The 26770-nt window shown below is 42.9% G+C and overlaps 2 protein-coding genes across 2 annotated transcripts; both read left to right on the top strand. All coding sequences in view use genetic code 11, as the record gives it.

The window, feature by feature from the left end:
- Window positions 1–335: 335 nt before the first annotated feature.
- On the top strand, window positions 336–12304 carry EGR_06976 (Circulating cathodic antigen; the record flags this gene model as incomplete). The annotated part of the gene is made up of 10 exons (XM_024496225.1): window positions 336–384; window positions 1431–1585; window positions 6173–6367; window positions 7335–7762; window positions 8404–8506; window positions 9484–9771; window positions 9828–9913; window positions 11393–11594; window positions 11708–12034; window positions 12104–12304. 10 exons carry the CDS (start codon window positions 336–338, stop codon window positions 12302–12304), a joined length of 2034 nt encoding a protein of 677 aa, XP_024349342.1.
- A 170-nt stretch (window positions 12305–12474) lies between these two features.
- Window positions 12475–26599, top strand: EGR_06975 (Regulator of microtubule dynamics protein 3; the record flags this gene model as incomplete). The annotated part of the gene is made up of 15 exons (XM_024496224.1): window positions 12475–12483; window positions 14328–14405; window positions 16732–16830; window positions 17875–18160; window positions 20394–20578; window positions 20652–20705; window positions 21242–21358; window positions 21407–21471; window positions 23231–23338; window positions 24161–24299; window positions 24921–25255; window positions 25300–25498; window positions 25650–25871; window positions 26156–26359; window positions 26408–26599. 15 exons carry the CDS (start codon window positions 12475–12477, stop codon window positions 26597–26599), a joined length of 2292 nt encoding a protein of 763 aa, XP_024349341.1.
- Window positions 26600–26770: the final 171 nt, after the last annotated feature.

The raw sequence follows: 26770 nt of genomic DNA, 5'->3' as shown, positions 1-26770 counted from the left end.
GCATGTGTTTGTGTGTGTACGTGTTTTCCTGTTAACACTGTATTTTCAAGCACTGTTTCGTCTATGAAACACAATCTGGAGGTTCCCCATCTTCCTATATGGCAATTTGTGATAATTTTCTGGACGAATTTTCTATTGGTTGTTGGCTTGAGTAAAAAGTTTTCTTTTGTGAAAACTTTTAATCACGAAAGCGAATCCCTCGCCGTGTGGGGTACAGATCTGATCCGAGGCTAAATTTTCACAACTGCACCATCTTAACCACTTTCGGTGACTCGAGTTGGTAAAGCTGATCGGAGTCACTTTAGCCTCACATCTGGGTTTTGATTAATCGCTCTATGTCACAAGTCGGTCATGGTTCATGGGGCAACAATTTCATCAAACAAGGTATCACAGCATGACGGACTTCCACTTTTTTGCTTGTTCATGCAAAATTTAGCCTTTTGACTTAGCCATTTGTGAGGACCGAACATTTGCTGTCGTTTTGGTTTCCATTTAAAATAACCTACAGTTTAATCTCTTTCTCAGTTCAGCTCTACTTTGGGGAATGCCATAGCAATAAAAAGACTTAATATCATCTGTCCAACTTCGGCGGTTGTCACCGGCCACTGTGCACACAGTCTTTGGTTGAAAAACGCATTTTTATTTCCCCTCCTTGCTTCATGCCTTCCAAGTTGACCGATTTTTAGCGCAGCAAAGTACTTCAAGAGGAAGATGATTCTGCAGAAGCCTACTAATGTGGATGAAATTGTTATCTGAAATCCATTTCGGCCATTAGGGTCCATCTCTTCCGCAAAAGCTAGCCTTTCACTCTACTGTCTCGTGAATGTAGATATTCCCACGGACATTCGTCGCACCCGAAAGTGATGTTGAGTGGAAAGTCAGTGGGGAATTGTGCGGCATTTTTTCACCACTTTCTAGAAATAGGTCTCGGTTTCAAAAAATGATTAATGCGGAACTTTTCAAAATGTTCTAAAGGGGAATAAATCTACCGGTTGACACCTTGAAGAATTCCTCTGCTTTTTGGAATCCCTGAGCTTTTCATCAACTATTTTTTTTGTATCCAATGCGATATAGTAGTGGTGTTCGTGGCGATACTGTGTTCTCTCCTTGAACTCTCGAATCTTCTGGTTGAAGGGTTATGGTCACGAATAAAATCTAGTCCACCCATTTCTGATCGTTACAACACATGCAGTTTTGCTGTCTCGAAGTGTTAAGGGTAAAAGTAGCCTTCAGTTGAACAGGGTGCGCTCATGTGAGAAATTCGAGATCATCATCACGGTATAGGCTAGTTGGCTTCAAGTGAAGTGCCTCCATTTTTCGTTTGATTGGCTGAAGTTTGATTCTTTCTATTGATATTGTACTTCCTTGTGTCGATGACTCATCTGTTTGCCCAACTTTGTGATGATTGATTCTACCTGCTTTTTTAGCAGTCCAGACTCCGGGTGAGATGATGAAACCAACAGTAGACAAGGTATTGAAGGACGTCCAACTCCTCTCCAAGCGTATGCGCACGAGGGAGGCCTTCGCGGACGAGTTGTTGAACAAGGTGGGCGCGTTGCAATCCCAACTGGAGTCAATGCGAGTCGTAAGTTGGTCATTTGCTGCATTTATTCACTAAAAATAGGCAGATGCAAAGTTACGCCTTATCCATTTGTCATGGCCAGTTAGGTGAACAAGCCGATCTTGTAGACCGGTGGTAGTGACGATGCGACCGTTTTGTTGTAATGGAGGTGTCGATAAACTAAACAGCAATAACGTGAAAGCGGTGAGGGTAAGAAAGAAAAAACTGCACAAAAATTTAGCACCAACTGCTCCTAGTAATTCATGCCCTCTCCGGAGTCGAGAGAGAGTAGCAGTCTGACTAGCATTAGTCAGTGGTAGTAAACAGTCGGCTTTTCCGCGATCTTGGAAGCGGCTTGGATAAACTGTGACGCTATTAGCAGGTTCCTCTTGTGAAGTTGGGGCTTCATTTTTTGGCTCCCAATCTCCAGGGCACAGACAACGCGTCACCTGGATATTCGTTATTGCTTGTGCCTCTTGAAGACGGTTATTTCAACAGATGAACGGGTTTTGCTTCATCTCTTCGTCTCACTTAAATCCTCTTCGAGGGAGGCCTTGCATAAGCGCTTTTGCGAAACACACTCCAAGAGTAATTGCCCCCAAAAGGTCGTTCGGCAAAGCATTATAAAATAGCTCTCTTTCATTAGGCTATCCTCCTCAGATTGCGACGATAAAAACTAGGTTGTCTGACCTGCCGTTCTGCTCAACGCTCAGGGTTTGTTTGGTTTTTAGAGTCTGACGATTTAGGTACATTAGTGGTAGGTCTACTATCGCATCCAACACATTGCTGAAGAACCTCGTCAAGTTGAAATCACTATGGGGCAGTACTTCTCGTAGGGCTTCGTCCATATGTTCAACTCCTTTGGTTGAGGGTAAACTGAGTAACCGAAATTATGATCGTTCAGACGCGAGCCACCTAAAGACTTCAACTTAGGCAAGACACTGCGTGACCATGCTTGATGCATCAGAATGACTACCACAATTCGAGGACATCAAGCTGGATCAAATTGTAAATCCTCCATGAAGCATCTTATCATTGAGTGGAGTATCAGTTCCTTGGAGGCTTAGCTTTGGTGCTGGTAAAGTATCGGTCAATATCGTATCAGAGCAGCTGCTCAAGAAGGTGATGGTATCGGTCTGGCCGAGTGGACCACGAATAGAAACTGATGTTATTCGAGCAAATGGGACTTCATGGGTAGAAAGGTGCTACGTCAAAGGCAGTCTGTGGGGGAAATGCCCTCCTGACTGGGTCTGCATAATTTTGGGCAGTTGCGATGTAGGTGGCCGAAGTACATTCCCGGGTATAATGGACTTTTCTCCCCCTTCCAAATCTTGAATTTTCTTCAGCATCCTATTCTTTATAACCGCAATACGTTTAAAGTATCAAGTTCTAACTTCAGCCTTTGTATCCTGATTTAAGTTAGCTTCAGCTCGTTTTCTAGTTGTATTTTCGACATCTTGGTGGCAGAAAGGGTGGACTTGCAACTTCTTTCAACTTCAGAATGCAAACATGGGGAAAGCAAAGTCATCATTTAGTGGACTGACTATTGAACCATCTGGTGATTTGGCTAACTTTGAAGATCTTATGGCTCAGACCTGGTTTATGTGCTGGACAGGAGAATGACAGAGGTGTGATGGACGAGAAATTTAAGGAGGAAAATGCATTTATTGCATTTGTCGTGATTAGCTGGATGTGCAAGTGCCTCTTCTGGAGTAGGTAACAAAAGTAATTTGAACAAGCGTAGCAAGAAAAAACTAGGGAAAGGGAAATGAATGGTGGATGGTGTGTGGTTCTTCTGATGTCAGTCTTCGGAAATTTAGAAGGTGTAGTCCTTTCATTGACGTTCTTACTCCTTCAATGCATCAGTGACATTCAAACTGTGGCGGACATGTGCTTGAGGTAATTCTGTCAATGTAACAGGTGGGGGTCTGAAAGTATTTTACCTAAGGACGCCCCGAAGGGCTGGGAAGCAAAGATTCTTGCTACTAGTTCGGAAGCTGATTCGGTCCGCATATTCTTGTATGACAAGTAAATCGATGTCCTCCTTCTTCGTCTGTCAGAAAGGACTTTCGAATTCAAGGGTGCGTGCACTTGTCAAAGATTCTGATAAATTTGTCCACCTTCAAGACGTTGCCTAACCATCCATCAGAATTAACCCCTGCTTTTTGCAAAGCGGGACCACTGTCCATCAGGCACTACTTCCACTTAGATATTGTTGTCATGCTTTGGTGATTTTGGTTTGCCTAAATTAGGACTGTCATCATGACTACTCATTGTGCGGAATACAAAATTGAGATAATTGTCAAGGGTGGACACGATTTGCGTACACTGTGTATTGTGTTTCTGCAACCTCGGACGTTCGACTTACCCAACTTTCTTTTGTTGCGTTTTGGTGTATCATTTCCTCGGTAAAACCAAAACTTCCATTCTTTTGAGAGGGACCCGACAACCCCTTTGCTGATGTGACATCTGGGCTCTCTATAAAGGCGTTGTGAAGCTTATGAGGCTGGAAATAGCTTTATCACAGACAAATCAGCGGTGTTGTGGGGCTGTTATCGGAGCACCTGGGCACCGCCTCAAGCTAGTCCGTGTTAGTTGTACATCTAATCCTATTTCGGGAAGATGGAATGTAGACAATTACACATATTGGACAAGAAGATGCAAAAGACGGTGTGTGTGAAAATGGGTCATATGTTCTATTCATACTACTGATAACAACTGTTTGGTCCTTTTATAATCTAAGTATCTTCTTTCCATTTAGGGAAAATCTACAGGTTCGCTGACCATAGTGCAAAAAAAAACACTTGTATCTTTATCGTCCTAGTTTACCTAAAGATATAGCATGATTAGTCCAGCCAAAAAGGTGATGACGGCGCATATTTTGCATCCCAGCGCCGCTGGTTTCGTACACTTGTTGTATCGAAATGAATTGTGTAAAGAGATAATGCATTTTGTGCCTAATTCGTGTCAAATCAAAGTGGCGAGGACAATTTTGCTCTCTGGAGATTATTGCAGAACGCAGGCAAACAAAAGACTTCACGCAGACGAAGAGCTTGGGATAAGGATCTTTACTGTCCTTAGCCTGGAGCGCCACTTGGCCTGCAGCGGGTGTCGCCTCTCTAGGCGTATGCGAGGAGCCCCTACTCTTGCGTAGCTACCTTTCCTCAAGCGCCCCTGAAGGTGAGGGAGGACGAGGTGCGCATGTTTAGAGAGCGTTGCTGGAAATGGCGCACGAAAAGTGGGGATTTAAATTTCCAGATCGAGAACTTTTAGAGCCATAAATTGGGAACCTCTTCTGGGGTGTGTAAACGTCTTCAGCAGAAAATAAATAGTATTTCTTAAGTGAAAATTTGGTTCACCTACATGGCATTTAGTTAGGTTTGAATTACTCTTTGAAATTGCGGTTTTTCAGCGTCACTAGGCTGTTAGAAGGCAGGCAAGTCATTTGCAGAGCAATTTCGCCCTCCCTTTATTCTTACGGACGAACTTGCTACTTATGTGGTCTCAAGCAATATTGAAGTGCGGTATCATTCAGTAGTGGTACGTTACTTACGGTGGTACGTAGAAGCTATACTTATTTATCTGTGGTGAGCTGAGCATCCTTGAGTTTTATGCGAGCATTGTTGCATTAACGAGCAGCACTTTCACAAGTAACGAGGAAGCTTTTCTGTCCGGAACATAGGCCGCACACGCTACTTCACTGCCCTTTTAGCGCCTTCCTCCTCTTTCCTGTAATCTGTAAGACTTAAAATAGGCGTGTTACAGTGTTTTTTATGTAACCTGAACGAATTGAGGCCTTATTTTAGACCTGTTGGTGTTCGAAATTTGATGCCTTCTTGTTTTTTGAATACTTTTACTGAATTGTACTGCCATTTTGTCGTTTTCACCATCTATCCATGACACATTCGTTGGGTAGATTAATTTCGTTTCCTCAGTGCATTTTTCATTTTATCAGGTGGAGAAATAGCTCTAAGAATTGGGTAGCACATTCTACCTCTTGGTGAATCTTTTGTATCCGAACTATCCCTGGTAACGTCCAGGTTGTTGTGGATTTTCTGTAAGACTAGAAGTACAGTTAGGGCGGTGGCGGAGGTCTAGCTGCAATAATTTAGACAAATGTTGCCAGAATACAATCACGTGGCATCTTTAAATCGCTTCGCACCTCGCTTATTGCCGTGTCTTTAACTCCGATGAGTTTCGAAATGATTACATTTTACAGATTGGGTCATGAAATCGAGCTTAGATTGCTGCATTAAACTCCCATTCAGTGGAATAAATATGGGGGAACTCTCTCGTTATTTTCTTGATAGCAATTGATTAAGGGCAAATACAGCCTGTATGGAGTATCTCCTGCTGGTGCTGACTTGTGTAAACTCTGTCTGAGAATCTCTCCTCTTACCTCTACGTCTTCCGTCTTCCTACCTAATGTTCTTTTTAGCCCAGAATTTTTATGGCTCGAACGAACGAATTCGGAGCGTCTATGCTAATTTGGTGGCAATTTTGAGGTTTGGATTCCAACTCTTTTTAACTCTGAATTAGTACGGACTAAATAAGTGTGATCTTGCCTCGATACTGTTGGGAGATCCTTGTATGCTTTTTTTCACTTTGCAGTTCCAAGAAGAGACATTGGAGTATGAGGACATTGCGAAACGGGCGGAGAAGAACCCTCGGAAGCAGCTGATCCTCTGTCTGGCTGCGGAAAACAAGCAGCTGGAGCAATTAAAAATGCAGAATCGCACTCTGGAGACATCTCTTGAGGAGCACGAACTCACTCTGGAGATGATCATGTCCAAGTACCGTGAACAGGTGTGTAGATTACTACTCCGTTTATCTAGTTAAGGATAGCTTCGGTCGGGCGAATTCAGGGATGTCTCTCTGGATAGGCAGCTCCTCCTTCCTCAAGCTTGTTTTGCCACTAACGAAGTCAAAAGTAGCCTACAGTTCTTTTTCCCTCTCTTTCCGACTTACCAGCTGTTCTCGGTGCTGTTTTCACTTTTCTGCATTCAAACTCTCTTGAATTTCGGGATCATGGTTCCGAATTCGAGTCTTGCCTTAAGTTTGTGCCTAATGGAGAGAAGTTTAGCCTCTTTTATCGTCTTGTTTTTTTGATTCATTTAAGGACCAGTCATTGATATTTATTCTCCCCCTGCTTCCGACTAGTTCTTCAATGATAAACCTGCTATGGCCCTCATTCCAAGTTTGTCGGGAATCAGAAAAAACTTTTCTCAATCCCTTTTACCGTTTAACTAGTTATGACCTGCAGATGCCATGATGGTATAAGAATTGCTTGCTACCCTGATTTACACCTAGAAGAGATAAATTTAAATTTTAATTTCTCCTCGGAATCTGGAAGAAGTGAATAACCCTATTTTTATTTCTCCGCCAATTAAATTTGATTTTCCTACTCTTTTGCCCAATTTTACTTTGGAAATTACTTTTGTAAATTTGGATTGTCTTACTTGATGCTAGGGTCCTCTCGGAGTTTAAACCATTGTAGAACGGCGAGCTATCTAGATGTTTTCCTAATTTTAAAGTTAGTGGTGTGAATTCAGGATCCATATTTACGTGCCTAAAAATGGAAAATCTAGTGATTTTGGCCGTTTAAAACACCGAAGGGTACTACTCAGCCTCTTCCGATATATCCGATTTTACCAAACATCCCTATTGTTGACTTATCATGTCCACTGGATCATGAAAGTTAAATTAAGGTTTAAATTCCAACCTTGCGCAAAAGTGGACCTCTCAAGATTAGTGCTTAATGTTCACCTCGCAGATCTCCAATCTGATGCGGACAAACGAGACCGAGAGACGGATGGATCATCGTAACGTCAGTAGCAACGGCGTTGCCTCACAGACTGACGGTGAACGAAATCAAGTAGACGCGGATACATTAGGGACACCAGTAGCCACAGACGAACGACTAGCAGTGATGGCAGCTATCGCGAAGGAGGTGGCGGAGCAGTCAGAGGCTTACTCCGCCGAGCTGGAGGCGGAACTGCATCGACTGAATGCGGAGAATCAGGCACTTCGGGAACTGCTTGCCATTGAAACTGCCAACTCCGTTTCCTCCTCCCCCGCTGGCGCTGGCGTCAGTACTGTCAATTCCAACACCGCAATATCCTCCACGACTGCAAGGGAGACGAATGGAAGTGCTACATCGAAGCCTGGGGAGGAGTGGGCTGGTGTACCAATTGTCTTCAAGTGATGTGCTGAAGGATGTTTTATTTCTCTTTCTCAGTGTGTTTATCTCTACTTCTATGGAACTGTACTCTTTTACAATGTATTTAGCATGTGAGGTTCGCTCTGGGTCGTGGGGGTGATCGGCAAGGTTGGGGCGTTAGTCTTCTGTGTGTGGCACCTAACAGCGGCAGGGGGATGTTTGGGTCTCGTGGTGCGTTCCTCTGGGGTCTGATGCTTGATCATCCTGGCTGGAAGGGCATGGGTTTGGTAGCTTCACTCCCTCATTGAATATTTCGGTTGGTAATTATCGTGGAGTGAGAACATTTTACACTTTATAACAATGTGCCAAGGCAATATTTTAGTCAACAGGAATAAAAAAAATATTATTTGTTTATATCTACCGATTTTTTTTGCACCTTATGAAGCCGGTATTCGACCAATAGGCTTCTGGTGCATGGTGTGTTTGCTGTTGCGAATATTTATGCTACCGGTGTATTGTCTTTTATTAAATATGGGTGCCTACTCATTTAACATATTTATTTGAATAATGAGATGACACTGGGAATTTAGTATTACTTGAGTGGTTTCCTTTCTAATTAGTTTTATCTGTTGTCAATTTAAGAAGCATGAGGACCTTAAAACAACTCATTATTCTTACCTAGTTTTATCGAGAAATGTGGCTACCATTTAACTGTTGTGACGGCGATAGGCAGTCCTGAGAGTTTTGGGGTGTCGCGCTGCTCAGTAATGGTAGCAATAGGCTCTGTGAGTCTTGCATCAAGGCGGCAGTCGGAGTTCCAATTGTTAGATTTATGCTCTACCCATCTTAACTGTTTAAGGTAAACTCTGACGATCTGTGAACTAGAAATGGGGTAATATTTTGGACGCACAATGGTGCGGATCTTCTGAGCGAGTGCCCACTGTTCACTTTTCAATTTCTGGTGAGATTACAGCTTCTTTCTATTCAAAATTCTAAACCACAAGTGGGGGGCATTGTTTGATATTTTTATTCCACCTAAATTTGTATCTTAGTGTTAACTTTTTTGGGTGGTTTGAAGAACCTTTTGATCCCTGAGGCACGTTTTCTCTAGTTACACTTCTTTTTTGACTCGTTTAAAAACTTGATGATTGCATATCATCCATCTCGCTATCGCAATTTGTTCTAGCAGAAATTTTTGTTGTATTTGTTTTGTGGTTTAATATTTGCAACCTTAAAGCTCTTTGCTCAATGTGGAATGGAGATTTTCTACCCCGCATCTTGCTTTAATGCTACAAATATTGCCGAGTGATTACTAACCATTTCTCGACTGCTTTATGTGGTAGTCTAATAATCAACTTTGTCATTACCTTTATTTAAAGAGGTGTTAAAGCTCGATGGGTCTAAGTTATTGTCAGATTTATCAAAGTTATGAGATAATAGAAGTCTTTGCGATGAAGGTCATCGGTATTTACACTTTATATTCATCTTCTGTAATGGTATTCAGGATTGGTAAGTTTTTATAACAAGAGTGAGGTCGGTATCGTGCTATTGCAACTCAATAAGGAGATTCTTTTCTACACAATAATTTTCATCCCATTCCTCCTAACCATTCTGAATTTGATTCCTTATGACGATAGACAGAGTGATACATTCACTTGGCTTACTCATTCTGCTAAAATTGGGAGACTTCTTGTTAGTTAATCTGCCACACATTTTCTAAGTTGAGAGCGCTGAATGATGGTTTTCCATCCCCTCATACCAGTCCGACCCCGATTTTCCCAGCCTTGCTCGTCTCACCGACGCTGTTCGAGATAATACATCTTCCCCTATCCCTTCCGAGACGCGACCCTCGGGCGTCTCTTTAACCCATCTCTCCACCGCCTTTGCCGCCGGGTTCGCTCTAGGTGCAGTGGTAGGTCTGCTCAGTGCAGATGCGCTTTTTTCCTCCCACCGCCTTCGTAGTCGAAATCGCAACGATCATCTGGAAGAGCAGGTTGAGATAATTCGACGTGATCTGGATCAACTGCGCTCCGTTGGGCGCCCTAGTCCCGTAGGTTTTTGATGGAGTTACGATGGAACTATTTAACCGCCAATTTTTCTGTGTAGGTCGCCTTCGAAGTTTATGTAGATGATGACGAGGGTGCCGGGGAAGACGATGATGAATTCTTCGACGTGACTAGTGGAATGAGTGGGTGAGCTTTCTTGTTCATTATCGGTATCTGCTGAGTTATCTCTCTAAAAACATTATGAGGCATACCAATTTGGAAGTAGGATTTATTATTGACACACAGAAGAGTCAAATAACGGCTATCGTGGCTTTACGCTACCAAACTGATTGCCAAATCCGGAAGAACTGTCAGATGTGCACGTTGCTATACTTTCGACTGAACAAGCGTGGTTATGCTACGTAGTTTCGTCATGGAGTAGAGATTTTCGACCTCAACTATAGTTAATCAGCTTACGAGGAAAGGGTTGGCCCAAGGCAAACCGCGCTGTAAAGAGGTCTTACTTAATTGTGTTCCTCACCACCTCATCTTTTCAACAATTGTACCACTAATTCTACTTAACCGCTTATCTTGATTCACCTTGACTTCCTGTAAAGTCTAGAGGCATCATATCGTTAGATGATTCAGTGTTTTGGTGCAGTTATCGTAAACGATTCTATCAAGGGAAAAACGAATGAAGATGGAGTGGGATAGCATTCTTCTCTTTCTCCCCCTACTTTCTATCCTCAAGTCCAATCTGAGGTCGTATTACGGGTCACTTTCGTGGAGGTATGAGGTCTTGTCCCTTATTGTCCTGCAATACAGAATATGGCTTTCTTCCCATGGGTTAACCATTCAAGTGTGGTTCCTAAGACCTCTAAGAAAGGCGGAAACACATTTTAAGGGGCAGAAATTTCACCAATTTTTTTTGACACAGACCTCCATCACTGTATTTATTCACTTCTCTCAGTGTTTGAATGCTACCCACAAAGCTTCGGTATGGATGGATTGTATCAGGGCGGCCTGTTTGCTTCATATTGTCATCGGTATCATGAGATGATCATTGTGCGATGGCATTTTGAACTGGTAGAATCTCGTGAGTGCTTGTGTGCGCAGTTTGTGTGTGAAGAATGTTTTTTTGTGTGATTTCATCACACGACAAGCCGTCGGTTTGGGCGTTGATCAGATGACTGACTGGCTAGCCATTTGGCTGCCTGGGCGAGTGAGAGAAATCTACGAATTATGCGTACCGTTGACCATGCTTGAATGGTTAATAGGATTCATGTACTGTACCGGGGAATGGATGAAGGGCTGAGTGGCAGAGCCTACGAACATCCAAGCGTGGCGTGGTCTGGTGTGCGTATTACGCTTGGGGTCAGTTGTGGGTACAATTAGGTAACTGGGGCTGCAAACAAAAAAGTGTGGGTTGGGAAGATCTTTTACCGCCACAGGTTGTTGTATGGAGGTCATGGGTGGAATAACTTGCGTGTCGTCCGAATGAGGATGTCTGCAGTGGATTAGTCGAGGCAGATTTGCGTTGGCTGTCAGTGTGTAATGGTACTGTCACCACACCGTGGTTTTTATACGTGGGTTTCGTGAGTAGGTGGAGGATTAAATTGTTGTTTTGACTTAAACGCTTCTTGTGTCACCCCTGTGACTGATAGTATAACTTTTACTTCATTTTAGCGAAATGAGTTCCGAAATCTCTGCCCGCTTCTCTTCCACCATGTCGCTTTTCTCTGTGCCACCGCCGCCAGATCAACCGCTTCCCTGTGCAGTGGCGGAGGAGTTGGACGCGTTGGCGGCTGCCGTTCGTCTCGCCAGTTCCTCTTCGGCCGTTGATGCGGCTAATCGAGCTTTCAATCGCTGTTTGGAATACAAAAAGCAGGTGGGCTCTCTTCCCATCCTCCCTTCACTATACGTTAAAGTGGAGCCACTAATTGGATCTGTTTTTGTCTTAGGACATGATGTATACCATTTTTGTCCACATTCTTCTTGCAGTACAAACAATACCCGGGCTTCCTCTGGCGTTTTGCTCGCGCTTCTCATCTCATGTGGATGACATCGACGCTAGTGGGCCATACCGCGGGCTCCAGCAGCAATAGCGCCGGTGATGGTAATTTGGCAGACAACCACTGGATTGATGCGGGTCTGTCGATAGCGCGCAGCGCCGTGCGTCAGGTGGAAGCAGCGAATGCGGTGGTAGAGCAGGAGGCGGTGGGCGATGCCGCTCGCTCCTACCAATGGCTTGCCATCTTTTTGGGTCTCTCCGCCACCTCTTCTTCCACTCCTGTCTCCCAGCGCATCCAATTGGGCTATGAATTCTTGGTAATTAGTGGCATTTTGATTCAATTTATTTACTGTGGGCCATTTAGACTAGGGGCTTCATCACGTTAGCAACCTCCTGTGACTTGCAAAATGCAGATGCTTAAATGCATGCATGCTCTGTGGATGAAAAATTGTAACCCCATTGGTATGTTACTGCTCACTGTGCCCTCCACTATTTTCCTCTTCTTTCCAATCCACGCTGTATGGGGTAAGTGCTGGCTGGACGTAACGGATGTGATTGGAGTGCGTCTGCTTTACCAGCTCATTTAGGGAGAGTGTAGTGTGCGGTAGCAGAAGGCACTATTGAGAAACATTTCAAGTACTTATTTTATTTTTTTTGTTGGTGAAACACTCAAAGATGCAGCGTATTCGGGAGAACCTTCCATATTTTGGTATTGAGATGCTTCACGTTGCGATTGGTTAAGACCACTGGGTGAGTGATGGCTAAGGTGAGTGGTGAAACAAGTTGCTTGCAGCTGCGTTAGCTTGCAAGGGAAAGTCGTGAAGCTGCTAGGCAAATGAATCTCACCCACCTGTTGCGACAGATATGTTGCCGATTCGTGCTTTACCCCCTTCGCATGCTTTACAGATTGTTGACCGACAGACCGAATAATTTGTGATGAGAAATGGCTTTTCTGTTGGAAAGTTTGTCATGTAAATGACCATATTACTGGTTATCTTCAAGCAGTTCGCTCCATACTCACCTCACACTTCTAATGCACGCAGTGCTTCATTCGCAGAAGACCATTTCCTTTGTGCCTGCCGCCCTGCAGATGCAACTGCTCACTTTCGGAAGGCCAAACGGCAATCGCAGCTGAAGTTTGTCGACGCGATACAGCTATAAGGTATGCAAGAAAGGCTTCGTCTTGATGTGGAGTCAAGATTAGTGTATCCGTGAGAATGAAGCCTAGATGAGGCCTTAAACCCCCACAATATCGGTCCATGAAATGTCCTCACACCGCACTTAAGGGCAGAAAGTGGAGCGGGAGAGAAAGGGGGAATACTGCTTCACCTCATTTTCCCCCCTTTTTCCTCCATTTGCTTGAGCATATTTCTCTAAACCTAAAGTGATTTTCGCTTTTTCTTGGCATCATTATTAGACAATCACATGATAAAAGGTGGGATTCGCAGGTATGTGTTTCGTTGGAAAAGGATTGGATAACAGATTTTGATGACGAATGAATGGAAAGCGCAGAAATTTGTTTGGTCAGCTTCTATCTGAAGACTTCGTTAGGCTCACGAATTTAGAATTAGCTTTATTAAATCTGTATGAAAGGGTTGGGAATCGAGCAGCGTAAGTCGTTTGAACCGAGTCTTCTGTCATTTCTGTGGAGGCTGAAGCAGAGGTGACTCTCAGGGGCTCGCGTCTTTTTTCACTAAGGAGCACTACCTTGCCTATTGCTTAACCAGAGGCCATTGCGACTGTATTTGGAGGGATAGCCTTGACTTTTCGGATAATGTTTTCCCTATCATTTGATGGCTGTCGCAGTGAATAATTTGCCTCATGAAGTATCGTTAATGCGCTCTGCCTTGGCACCACTGCAGTGTGGAAACCTAAAAAGGATCACGGTGTTGGGTTGGTGTGGATAAGTGAACATTCAAATTCATCTATCTGCATGGAAAGGAAGCATGAATTATCAGCAATGTTTTGCCTTTGAAATGTGAGGTAGGGATTATTAACTTGATCAGGGAGTCATGTCTTTCCCTGTATTTTTTATGCGTACAATCGCTACTTATGATTTTCAAGCATTTTAAGGCTTTGTCATTACCACTCATTGGGGCTTATCATTCGCCACAAATTTCTTCCTGACTGGTCAAGTTATTCAAAGGGGTGTCATCTTGTTAATCTCCTCGGGAAGGTGTTATTTGTGTATGCTTCCCGCAAGGCAGGCAGTCCAGAGGGAGTAGGCCACCTACATGCAAAAATGTAGGAATTGATGAACCGTGCACATGTAAAGTCCCATGCGAATTGTTCCCGAAGCTTGCGATTTTTGTTAACTCATCGTTGGTTGCTTACCTCCCTTTATCGACTATCAGTCGTCAGAGGAGGAAGTATTTTGAAGTACTCAGCTATTTCCTTTACTTAATACCTGCGTTGAAAGTGAAAACACCTCTCTCTTCTCCTTCTATAATTTTATAAAGGAAAGGATTACTTCCTCCTTTGTGTTCGTAATCCTACTTCAATAACTACTAAAGCTTCAAATTTTAGTAGTGGAAGTTCTTTTGTGCCCAGCCGCACCTTGCTTTGTTTGAATCCAAAACTTAACTGCTGTTGTGCATTAATTTGCTGTAGAAGAACATCAACACCGCGATTGAATTGGATCCAAACCATGCCTACTGCCACATCCTGAAGGGTCGCTGGTGCTTTGAAGTGAGTTTCAGTCTGTTTCACCACTCTTGTTATTTGGGAACTAGCAGCACTTTTACCATCGGGATCTCGGCTCCATTCATGAGCCAAAAGAGTCTGATTATTCTCAGACCAAACGTCTTTTCTGCAGCACAATTTTGTGCAACCACAGTTATTTTTATTTAATAAAGAGCTTATGTCACATATACGTGACGCTGGTGGCGAAAGTGTTGAGTGCCTTAGTGTAGAGTTAGGTGCGAATACATTTTCATAAATACAACAAAAGGGCAAAACTATATGACCCCTAAGATGACCAACTAGTCTTGCTTTTGTCATCCGAGAGCTCTCTTGTAGACGTTAGCTAGTCCTTAACGGAAGAGATGCGTTGTAACACGATCATGCAAGCTTCCGACCACCCTTCATTCGATAATTGGTTAGATTTCTTTATGTCTTATCGATTAGTTGTGCGTTGACCCTAAGGTCACTTGTTTTTTTCCAATCATCATTGGTAGTGCTCCTAAACGCGCAATAAAGATCAAGTACTCGAGTTAAACTCCAAAATACGAAGTTATCGCCACACATTATCAGAAAACCTTCTTCTTTTTTTGAGATCTCTCCAATACCCGCACATAAAAGCGTTTTTTTGTTTCTTTTCCATTCAGTTGTTCTTGAAGGCTTATGAATATAGCTTGCCAGAGTCGACATAGTAGGCGAGAATAAGATGTGAATCCCTGTTGTCCGGTAACGCTGGTAGGGATGAAGTAAAATCGGACTTTTGAAGCGGCGAAAGACTGCAGAAAGAAACACATTTCAAAGATAGAAAACTCCATCCAGCTGCTGTATTTACTCACTTTTCTCGATGTTTTAATGGTATCCGCAGAACTTTGATATGGATGAATTGCGTTAAGATGGCCTACTTGCTTCATATTGTCATCGGTGTCATGTGGTAGTCAGTGTGTGGATGGCATTTTGAGATGGTAGAAGCTCGTGGATGACTGTGTGCTCAGTTCGCATGGGGAGAATGATTTCTTGTGTGACTTTATCACACGACACATTGTCACCTTGTGTGTGGTGATCAAGTGACCGATTGATTGACTACCTGGCTGGATGGTTGGCTGGCTAGCCAACTGGCTCTGTGGATGGCTGGACGGGTGAGGGGTGGAAATGGATAATGCGTACTGGAGGGCGTGTTTGAAAGGTTGACAGGATCCGAATGTCATTCTCCTAAGTGAATTAGTGATTTACCATCAAAAATAGCCATTTGAAATATTTTAGATGGTATTTTCTGCCATCGCATGCTAGACCTTCTCTAACTAACATAACACACTGTACAAGATGCTTCTACAGCTTTACGGCCGAGTTAAGCGGGTCTTGTAAAGCAAATACACTGCGATCACATTCATCGCGTCCAAACAACCAGCACTTTATCATACGAGAGGTGGACCGAAATGAAGAGGAAAGCAGTAGAAGGCACGAGGAGGAGTAGCATATCTTTTCACCCGCGCTCTATGGCACATGCATTCAAGAAAATGCACTTGACAAGTCACTGGAAGTTGTGTGGAGTCAGTGGGGAAGACTGTATGGAAAACCGTACGTGTATTCTTCGTTTTGGTCATTTGTCGGTCCTCCACCCCCATCCTCTGGCTACAAATTGTGTCCGACTTAGATGAAACGTTCAAAGTAGAATAGGCAAGGCAGACATTTGGATGATATTGGAATTCGACTTAATGAGATCCGATTTCCGTTCTCGACCGGTTTTGATTTGAACATTTTCACAAAGTCTTTTGCATGGGTCCAGCTTCACCGGCCCAATTCTTGAAAATCCTGCATTGAAAGTGATATTGGGGAAGGTGTCAAGTTCTATACAACCAGGGAAAGTCATACGATGAGTTAATGGAAATAGATACTTCAACTATTTAATCATCTGAATGGTTTACACTTGATGACGTGCCTATGTTGAGACCAGAAAATGTGGTGGAATTGGAGAAATGGCCTTTATTTTTGCTAATTACTGACACTTTAAAGCACTCTATGGAACGAAGAAGTCGTAGATTGCCTTACCTTTATTGAAATTAATGATAAAAGCGAGGACTCCAAACTACCCTAACACCTTCAGCATTCGAGTAGTCCCTAAACTTGGTTCATATTTTCCATTTCTCTGTCATGATTCAGCCAAAGTGACACCCCCCGAGTTCATTTCCCCAAGTGTTGACACTCCTAGGGTGTGTGGCACTGGGTTGGAGTGAAAGGGCGAAGGAGATGAAGACGTTGGCGAAAGTGTAGCAAGAACTCTCAAAGTCTTTCTAGACTAATCTCAAGGTTAAAAATGATAACTACCACTGCCTTCAAGGTTTACAATCTCTCCTGGCTTGAGCGTCAATTCGCCTCGCGTCTCTTCGCGGCTCCACCCACAGCCACCCTTGAGGAAGCCATGGCTGAGTTCCTGGAGGTACGCACTCTTTCATTTCCATGTAGCATCACTCCTACTTATTGCATCTTGGCGGAGGTAAGCCACTCGGATAACAAGTCTATAATGCCACTTTGAGTTCGTTGTGTGAGTGCTCTTGTTTTATTTTTCATTAAAAAACGTCACCGCAATGATGAGTGATTTCGGCAATTCTTGGTTTTGTCAATAAATTTGCTATCAGAGCACCGAATTGTGCATTACAAACAGACTTGATGGTTTTAAACCCTCCAAGTAGCCATTAAAACTGATCGCTTCAATAGAGTAAGTGTTGATGTCATGCTGGAACCATGAAACACCTCCGGGCTCCATCGGTTAAGCTTTCCCTGAAAGCCCGGTAGCGAATGTGTGAGTCCTTCATCTCTCACTAGAAGTGGGAAGATTAGCACTTTAGATTGTGATTTAAAAATATCCACTTGACAGGCGCCAGAACTACTCGTGCGGCATGTGACTTAAATACTAGGAAGTAAGTTTCGCCCCTTTTGTCATCATTTCTGAACTATGATGTACCAAAAATTACTCCTGGAAAACCTTGTTACAAGATGGTATTCAAAGACGGGCATGATGACCACGAAAAATGGTAAAATGTCAGAGAGTTGTTAAAATCCGACGTTTTTTGTCTTGGGTTCTGAAATTTGTCTCATTTTTTCCTTAATTAGTAGGCAGAGGGGCTGGGAGTATGGAGAAGCTCGAACGCTTAAAGCAAATGCATCTACACAGCCGTTGTGTCAAGTGTTTGCAAGACGTATTTGCAATGGATTTTTTCTCGCTGTAACGCATATTCACCACGAATTCTCCTCGTCTTGTATCTACTTCATCAAGCGGGATAAAATGCAAACTCGCGATAGTGGTGATCCGCCTTCGTGAAGTATCGCATCAATCAAAATCCTAGTGGTTTAGGGCTAAGGGCCTATCATTGGGATTTGGCCAGGATACTATCTGTCTTACTAGTCCTTCATTACATCATTCGGGACCGGGCTCGGAACATAAAGTACGTAATGGCGTGCAAATTGGTTTTGTTTTTAATAGGCCGAACGTCTGGAGCCCAATCGTTGGGCAATAAACTCCATCTTCTTGGCCAAATGCGAGTATGCAGGGTCGCACTACGCTGAGGCGATGAGATGGCTGGAGACGGCTGAAAATCTTCTTCGTTGTGAAGATTGCAGCAACGAAAGCGATCATGATGCTGAAAGTGAAGATAGCGAGGAGGAGAGAGCACTGACGACGTCAAGTATCGGAGACGCAGTGGTGGAAAGACCAGCACTACTGGCGGAGATCCAGGCGTTGAAACCGCGTTATCGTGCCTATCTGCCCAGTTAATGATCCTTCGCCATTCCCCTTAAATGGATGTAGTTTTGCTGTTAGGGTTTTTGGCATAATTGATGCAAGGGATTGCTTGCGCTTTCCAACCCCCAACTATCAGGCTATGCTCTTCGTAGTTTTTTTTTTTTTCGCATTTATATGAAAATATATCCGGTTTAGAGTCGTGAAGGATGACATTCTTTTGATTTGTATGAATGTTTTCAAGTGGATCGTTTAAGAGCTTCCGGAGTGGCTTTACTCTTTAGCAGTGGGGGTTTGCTAAGAGTTAGATCCTGATTAGGTTGTTGTCTTGTTAAACTGTTTTAACTATGGTTAACATCCGGTAGGAAAGACCCATTGTTAAGTGCCAGTGTGGTTGTTAGTGGTTGTTCCAGAGAAGGGATGGCAAATGGTTTTGTGATAGTGTTAAGCTTACTTGCCTGGTGTCCTCACGCAGGCGTTTGTTCATGTAGTGATGTACCCATATGTGTGCTTAGTTGGGTAGGTACTCGCGTTCCCGCTGGTTGTACGATGCTCCGTGTCATAGTATAATGACTATGACAGTAGCCCCTAAACTTCCTGTAGGTTGTTTATGTCTTTTCTTTATTATTTTGGGTCACTACGGCTTCATCGACGACATTTTGTCACACTGAGAACTGGGCTCAGTCAATTTTTGCCCTAGCGCTTTCAGATTGTTTTCATCCCAATTTTCACAATTTGTAGTTCCATGCAGCTACCTTAAACAGGTTTGTGGGGCGAATGCGCTACAGTGACACGGGAAACGGACGGTCAGTGAGTCATGCCATTGAATTTTAAATCACAAACGCCATGCTAAATTTAGCAAAACAAGTTATTTTTTTTGCAAGAACCCTTCACTTTTTATTGAAGTTGCATTAATTTACTGCATAGCCCAATTTTAGCATATTGCACACTTTTGCAACAAGAACTGGAACTAGCAAGGCAAAAAATGCGTACAAATCCTGTCGAAATTTTTGGAAGTAGCATTGACGTTTAAATACATAACGATTGTGTGATGTTATGGTGACACAACTGTGCCCTGCATGAACCCTTTACTGTTCACTCGAATTAGCGTACCATTTAGACTAGAATAAATGTTTATCCGATCTGTAGTTATATTAAGTTGAGTTAGGTTACTATCCAATTCTGTGATATAATATTTCCTCTTCTGAGATGTCTTTGGAAAGGTTAAAGGGCCCTCATTATTCATTTAGTTACATTTATTTTGCTAATTCTATATTCGGCCCTCCGACCTTTGTATAGGATGAGTGATCATATAATTACATTTTGTTTCCTTTGAACATTAAAACAATATTTATAAACACAAGTCTGCCTTTGCATTTAGATCATCAAATTTAATCGATTCTGAAAGCACGTGGTCTGTCGAAGCTTGCGTGAAGTGCCACGTGCCAGTTTTTGGACTTTTGCACCCCTTGTATATCGATTCTACAATTTTTAAAACATTTGAAATCTCATATTTAGCAGACCCCTTTCATCCCGCCATAACTAGTTGAAACAATGCTACCGAATCAAAGGATCATCCAATCCTAAATTTCCCCCTGCAGTTTCTACCAAGACTGGTTCAAAAAGACACGCAATGGTGCTGCAAATACTTTAAAACGTGGACTTTGAAAACGTTAAAAGTGTGTTTTAGCAAACAAATAAGTTATTATAGGCCAGCTCCTTATTTGGCATTTTAGTAAGCATTATTTAAACTGCCATCAAGCTTTTTGAACGAACTAATTATTGCGAATGAACAAAATTGGCTTATTTTGCAACACTGATTGTCTCATTAAGTCATCCATTTTACGTCACTTTCAATTTTTGAATTTTTGGAGGACTGAAAATGAATACAAGTGACCGGGAATCTCTACACCCAACTGTTAAGCTTCTTCGAGGTAAGACTTTCCTGCTTACTGTCCTAATTATACCGCAGTATATTTGCATGACTTTAGGACTAAATAAAATGGAATATTTCACAGGTATTTGAATGCATTAAAGTAGTCCATAGTTGAGGGTCTAATTCGTTGCATTTTTTCCACTTCTCTGTCAAAGGAATCTAATCCCTTTTTAGCATTGTGAAAAAAAATTATAATTCGTTGATGATATATACAATCCAACCATTATCGCCGTCCTTATTCTGTTGTGCAATAAGTGTTGTCAGCGATTCCGTGAATCCCTCATTTCAGTGACCATGATGTAAAGTTGTATTGAATGTTTTCATTTAGTAACAGGAGAATTTGTTAGAAGAAGCCAGTCAACAGGAAGCTTCTATCAGAATCACAGCGATCTTCCACCCCGATATCATCAAAACCGCCGAAGTCGCTCAGCCAATTCCGTGTTGCATCTCCCACTCCAGGCTCCTCCTCACAATGCCTCTTCCTTTAAACCAAATTCAGATTTGTTGCAGGAGGTGAAGTAAAGATTGTTTCGTTGAATTAGTAGTATATGCATCCAGGATTACACAACCTTGTTGTCTGTAGCAGAATTACTCAGCTCAGGATGGCGGAAGTGAAGTCTACGGCGTGCGACTTCTACGAGTTAGTTTTTCTGTTTTGTTCCCACAATTTTATTCCATAATCTGACGCACAAAGGGTACAATTTAAACGACGAAGTTTTTGCTTCAAATATGTAGATAGTTAAACTCTTATCCGCAAACTAGTTGCAGTGCAGCATTTTGAGTCGCTTCTGAAGTCCTAATGGTACTGATAATTTGCAGAAGGACTGAGTAGCTTCAGGGATGACCAGAGGGCTACACGATTTTTGAAACTATTCAATGATACGGAGTATTCTGATCGTAGCAATTTCCCGCTTTGGGGCTGACAAAGTTTTAGTTTACGTGGCTAGTAACCGTGACTTCAGAATGTTAATTTTTTTCAATTTTCGATGTCACTGAGAATGCAAGTGACAAGCTAACATCCAAGCTTTCTTCAGGAAGCGCTAGGGAGAAAGAAGCAGAGTGCCACTAATTGGCATGTCAAACACATCAGGTCGTGGTCACTACTGCCATTTTTGATAAGTCAGAACTTTGGCCTTCTTGTGGGATGACTGAGTGGAAAATTATTCGTGTTTTTAGGTAACCCCCGAATCGGAATTTCCAATGACTTTTCGAGGTTCTGAGGTCACTCCACAGCAATCACCGCTCTTGCAACTCGAGCCTCCACAAAGGCTTGACCCACCAAACTTTCACCTGGTAAGATCTGTACCACTCGAAAGGATTCCACATTGCATTCCCATTTAGAGACGAATGGAGCAGCTGTACAAGGCAAAGATCGCACGCGTGAATGAGGAGCTACGTTTTTTCAGGTAATTATTTTGGTTAAGGAAGTACCTTTTTTTCATCCAATAATAAAGTAATTTAATTTTCATCGATATCTTCGCACCGACTTTAATAAAGGTTTTAATTAAGGCAAAATGTTTTAAAGTTGACAGTTGACAGTCTTCCCTGAAATCTAATGAAGGCATAATACTAGGGCAGAATGTGTATTACCAATGTAAGGAAGAGCTGAGGGGCTACTGGCATGACTCGAAGGCCATACCACCCATCGCGATTACGATGGTGGGGTCTTATATGCCCACGAAACCAAAATAAACAGTTGAGCTAATTAACAAAGTATTACACAGGTCCCTTTCTCCTTTTAAACGTCGTCTTTGACTCTCCCCTCGGTCAGTCTTCGTGTTGGCCATCACAACGTAGTCGATGCTGTGATGATAACACCTACGAACCAACTGCACCAGTTATAGAATTTGCGTTCAGCTGAAGAGGTGTCTGACCACAACGTCACTAGTGTCTCTTGACAATTCCACTGGATCTTCAGTTTCGTCCTATTTGGAAACTGCTGGCCTTTATGCGTGTCCATCGCTAGGCATAAGGACACTGATCTAAAAACAGTCAGTTGATAAAGGGTAGAGTTGGGAATATTTTTTGGGGGATTAGATTTCACACCCAGTCATCCTTGTCACTTTGTTCTCACTACAGTGACGTCCAGCCATATCCATCCATCCGGGGCCTACACAGCCAGCGGACAGGTGGAGGAGGTATCGCATGATTGCTCAATTGACATCCCCACAGAGGTACCTTAGGCGACTCTCTAACAAACTCTTCCAGATGGTTTACAGCCACAGCTAGTTTTGTTTCAGTTCTTAACGAGACTCCGGTAGACCACGGAACTGGGGTATTTGCCGAAGACAGACATCATTTTCAGACCTTCTGTTAGGGGCCATCACTGATTCCCCCATTTGCAGCATATACCCCTCTCTCGTCATGCTAAGATTTAGAAATCAAGGTGGTTGTCCTTTAGGACCGGGTTCACTTTCCACTGTCACCAACATATCATCCCAAGTCTTCCCTGAAGACGTGAGAAGACATGGTACTAGAGCAGAATATGTACTGTCGATGCACAGAAAGGCTGGAAGGAGGTGGCCATGGTATGGTTTAGAGACTATGTGCCTTGTGGAAGTGCATAGGCAGAGTGCTGAATGCCTGCTAGACCTTGAAGAACAGTTAAACAGATAATTAGCATAGCATTTACTAGCCATAGGGGTTTACAATGCAACAGGTAATGAGGTGTTGGCGATTCTAGTTATTTATCACAATAAAACTATGCATCACGGATGAGTATTCTTTACACAAAAGGCCTTGGTGCCTTTTCATATCGGCGGCATGGCATAGTGGTGTTGGTCCATATCAGTCTGGAAGCAAAATGCCTAAGGGAACATTCGTGTAGGTAGTGACATGATCAGGGCATCATGCTATCGTAGTGGAGGTCACTTCGACGTTGGGAATCCACATACGGTCCTTCTTTTCTATTCTCTGCTAGTGATAGATGGCTTCTCGTCAAACTGTAAAACATACAATTATTTACGAAACGGCTAATTCCTAATCAAATCTTAAAGGTTTGTTCCTAAGAGGTCCATTTTTATTGCCCGAATTCATCCCTCCCTAAAAATGTTAAATTAACAAGCGGTGCAGAACGAGAGTTTGTCACAATTCATTGTCATGACATGGATGCACAAAGGAATCCCTACTCCATCTAATTTATCCTTATTTGTGTGCACATTTTAGAGCAGCTGCGAAGAGGCAAGGCCACTACGAGTTGTCAAAATCCCTTCCTGATGTCTCAATGACTGGCGAGGTCTCAGCTCTCAAACTCACTATTGCTCAGTTGGAAAGGTGAGAGGTCATGAGGTAAAAAACAAGTTTATTCTCCTTCCTCAACGAGTCGATCTAAGACTGAATTGTGCACCCTCACCAAATGTCTGAGAGGTGTGGGTTGGATTATGGGCATTTCATTTGCAACACCAAACTACAAAATGTCAGTTTTAACGAACTTAAATGGATGGCATTCAAGGAAAACTCGTTTGCTCGGTAGCTTACACCACTACTTTTCCTTCTCATTTGGAGAAAATGCAAACAAACTGTTTCATGACTGTCTATCTCGAATCGTCAATGGGAATAGGCAATTTTCTTATTATTCATATTTAAAGATGGAAAGCCTTCGTGAATGCGGTACTAACCTGTCTTTAAGTGACCCATCGCTAAAATCAAGTTATTTTTTTGAACCATTTCCCCGGAGGTTGCGCTCTAATCTCGTATTCTTCTACTATTCCTTCTTTAAATGCAAAACAACAGATTTGACGTGAGGCTTCTGTAGCTCTTCAATCAACTTAAACTCGGTTCGTACAGCTGAAAGGTTCAAAATCAAATCAGTCGAGTTCAAGTGACATTCTGTTAAATGAAATGAGGCTACAAAGTAGTGGAAAAAGTGGCAGAGAGCACAAGTGAGGACTGCCGTGTCAATGCGATGGACTGATGCGTACCCACCAATGGAGCAGTGAAGTGAGCTGCACTGAAAACTACAGGAATGTCTTAGGTCGATCAAGTCAAAGTGTTTCAAAATTTACTAAAAACCGAGTTTTTATTTGGTGTTATAAAGACTTTAATCTATTCGCAAAACTTTAAGCACTTTTTAAGTATTTCTTGCCTATTCTTCAGAGAGCAAATAGATCTTCTACGACTAGTCCTCCACTTGCGTGGTCGCTTGAAGCAGGTTTCCAAGGAGAACGTCGAATTGGCCTCCAAGGCGGTTGAGGCGAGTGAAGCTGCGGAAACATCGAAACGTCAACTGGCAATGGTGTGTAAATTATCCGGAAAATTCATACTTTCAGATTTTTAAAGCCGGGATTATCACCTACCTTCCAGAAAAAGCGACTGAAATCGTCATTTGATAAAATTCATTACCTTTGGCTACATCCTCAAGTTATTTGACAAAATCTGGTCATTTTAGTCTTGCTGTTTACTCGCCTGAAATGAGTGGTAAATGGAGAGGCTCAGACTTTGTGCAACCTTTTATCCAAAAGATAATCAAATTTTCGAGCATTTTAACTGTTATTGGCTCAGGAAAGTACATCCCAAAGCCTGAATGTGTGGAGAGATGTCTGCCACCAAATGAAGTTTGCAAGGGGATCGATAGGGATCGGTCATCCCCATTTCTCCGACATCTACTTTTCACCTTTCATCCACAAATAATGCAGTTCTGATCAGTTACGTCGTCTCCTTGACTCTGGACCAAGTAATAGCAGAATATTTTACTACTACTAATTCACTCATTGGAAGTGAGACTGGTGGATCGACTTCGATTGAATCTCTTAGTGATCCTTCTCAGTCCTAGTCCATATCTCCCATACGATATGACTCACTAAGCACTTCAATTCATCGGTTCATCCTTAATCCATTCCTCACAAAACACTCATAGGCAGATGCGGCCCGCGGCAGAGCTGTAGAGGAGATGGAATCACTAAAAACCCGCTTTGCAGACGCTCTACGAGATCATGAGCTTCAGCAAAGAGCAGCTCTGAGTAACACCCTCAACAAATCAGATACGCGTTTGGAAGTTATCAAGGCCAGTCTCCTGTTGGCCGAGAAGAAGACGGCTGAGGCGAGTGCCAGAGCCTCCCATGTGGAAGCACAGTTGACAGATCTTACGAATAGATTGCAAGCTTCAGAGGCAGAGAATAAGTGTCTTCGGGAGGAGAATAGGAGGCTCATAGAGGAATCGAAAAAATCCCTTGCGAGCGCGAATATTCAATCGTAAGGTTTTGACTATGCTATGAATTTCTATTGAGCACATTTAGGGAAAGGGCGTTGAAAAAGTTGACACATTTCCAAGAACAGGCCAATCTAGATGAAGATGCGATGAGGAACTCGATCAGCATGCTCAGGTCCCAACTGCATGAAGCTTTAGAGCGGGCGGAAAAGTCGCAGACCGAACTGATATTAGCCAATGAGGCCCAGGTCCGTCTGTTGTCACGAAGCAACGCCCTAGAACAGAGGGTATGTTGTTTCCAAATCACGGCGAGAGGTCGTGAGTTTGGAACGTCTTGCAATGTTAAAATCCAATTGATGTGTCGTAGAAGCAGGATGAATAACTCTAAACGAAATAAATTTATTTCACTTCAAACCCACTAGTCGCCTCCCCTTGTAGTTGCAACAGGTAGAGAGTGACCTTGCAACTGCAAATGCCTGCCACGAAGAGGAGATGAGGGAAGTCAAGGACACGGCAGAGGCAGGAGAGGCCCGCCTCAGGTCAGCACTGGAACAATTGACTCACCTCTACGAGACAAGGATGAGCCACGCTGAGGACCTATTCAATCAGCAGCATCGACTACTCAAAAAACTACGCGAGGAGTGTAGATACAATGTAGAGGTGAGGTTGGTAGTTTAGTCTGAAATTAAAGCCTCGGGCCCGAGGGGTAACAGGGGATAAAAGTAGGATTTTTTGAAAATCCGGCTAACTGAAGATAGTTGAAGTAGCAATTCTGATAAATTTCATTATTTACCGAGGCCGTGAACTACGTAACTTTCTTTAGGTTGGCCGGGAACCAACAAAAAATTAAGTTTTGAATGCTTGCTTACTACCAAGATGGTAACAGGGGTGTAGGTCGTGTGCGATATGGCCGATTTACACAACCAACCGCTCATTTCACTTAGGCATTTGACTTGACGGTATCGCAGATGGATAGGAGGCAGCAGCTTCTCCTAAATGAAGCTCAAGAAGCGAGGGAAATTGCAGCGTTGAATGAAGAAGAGCGTGATCGTCTTCACAATGAAACAGTGGAACATCTTACGCAAGCCGATTGCCTGGCTAGACAAGTCTCACAGCTGGAACAGACGCTGTCAGATAAAAACAGCGAGGTAAGCAGACAATCTCATGCCGTTAACCTTGCTTTTGTGGTGTTTTAGATAGGCCAACTTAATGATAAACATCAAAAGCTTGTGAGGGATGCCAGGGTGTTGGCGAAGGAAGTTAAGTACCTCCAAAATCAACTGTCACAATATGTCCCGGAGAAGGAAAAAAATCTTTTTGACAGATGCATTATCGGATCCCATGAGGTGCAGAAAGTGATTGCAAGAGTCGAGAAATTTCCTACCTGAATGAATGTGTAAATAGCAAAACGATCCCTTCCATTTTGTATTAAATAAACTACAAAAGCAAATTGTGCATTTTTGAGTTATTAAGGCAATGTGTGGAGTGACGTACCAATTCCCCCTCGTAACACTGGCAGGGAATACCCGCCATCCAGGCGGGTGACCAAAGCTTTGGCT

Source organism: Echinococcus granulosus (assembly GCF_000524195.1).
Source record: "Echinococcus granulosus chromosome Unknown EG_S00067, whole genome shotgun sequence".
Taxonomy (NCBI): domain Eukaryota; kingdom Metazoa; phylum Platyhelminthes; class Cestoda; order Cyclophyllidea; family Taeniidae; genus Echinococcus; species Echinococcus granulosus.
This window is presented reverse-complemented; position numbering and strand designations above follow the sequence as displayed.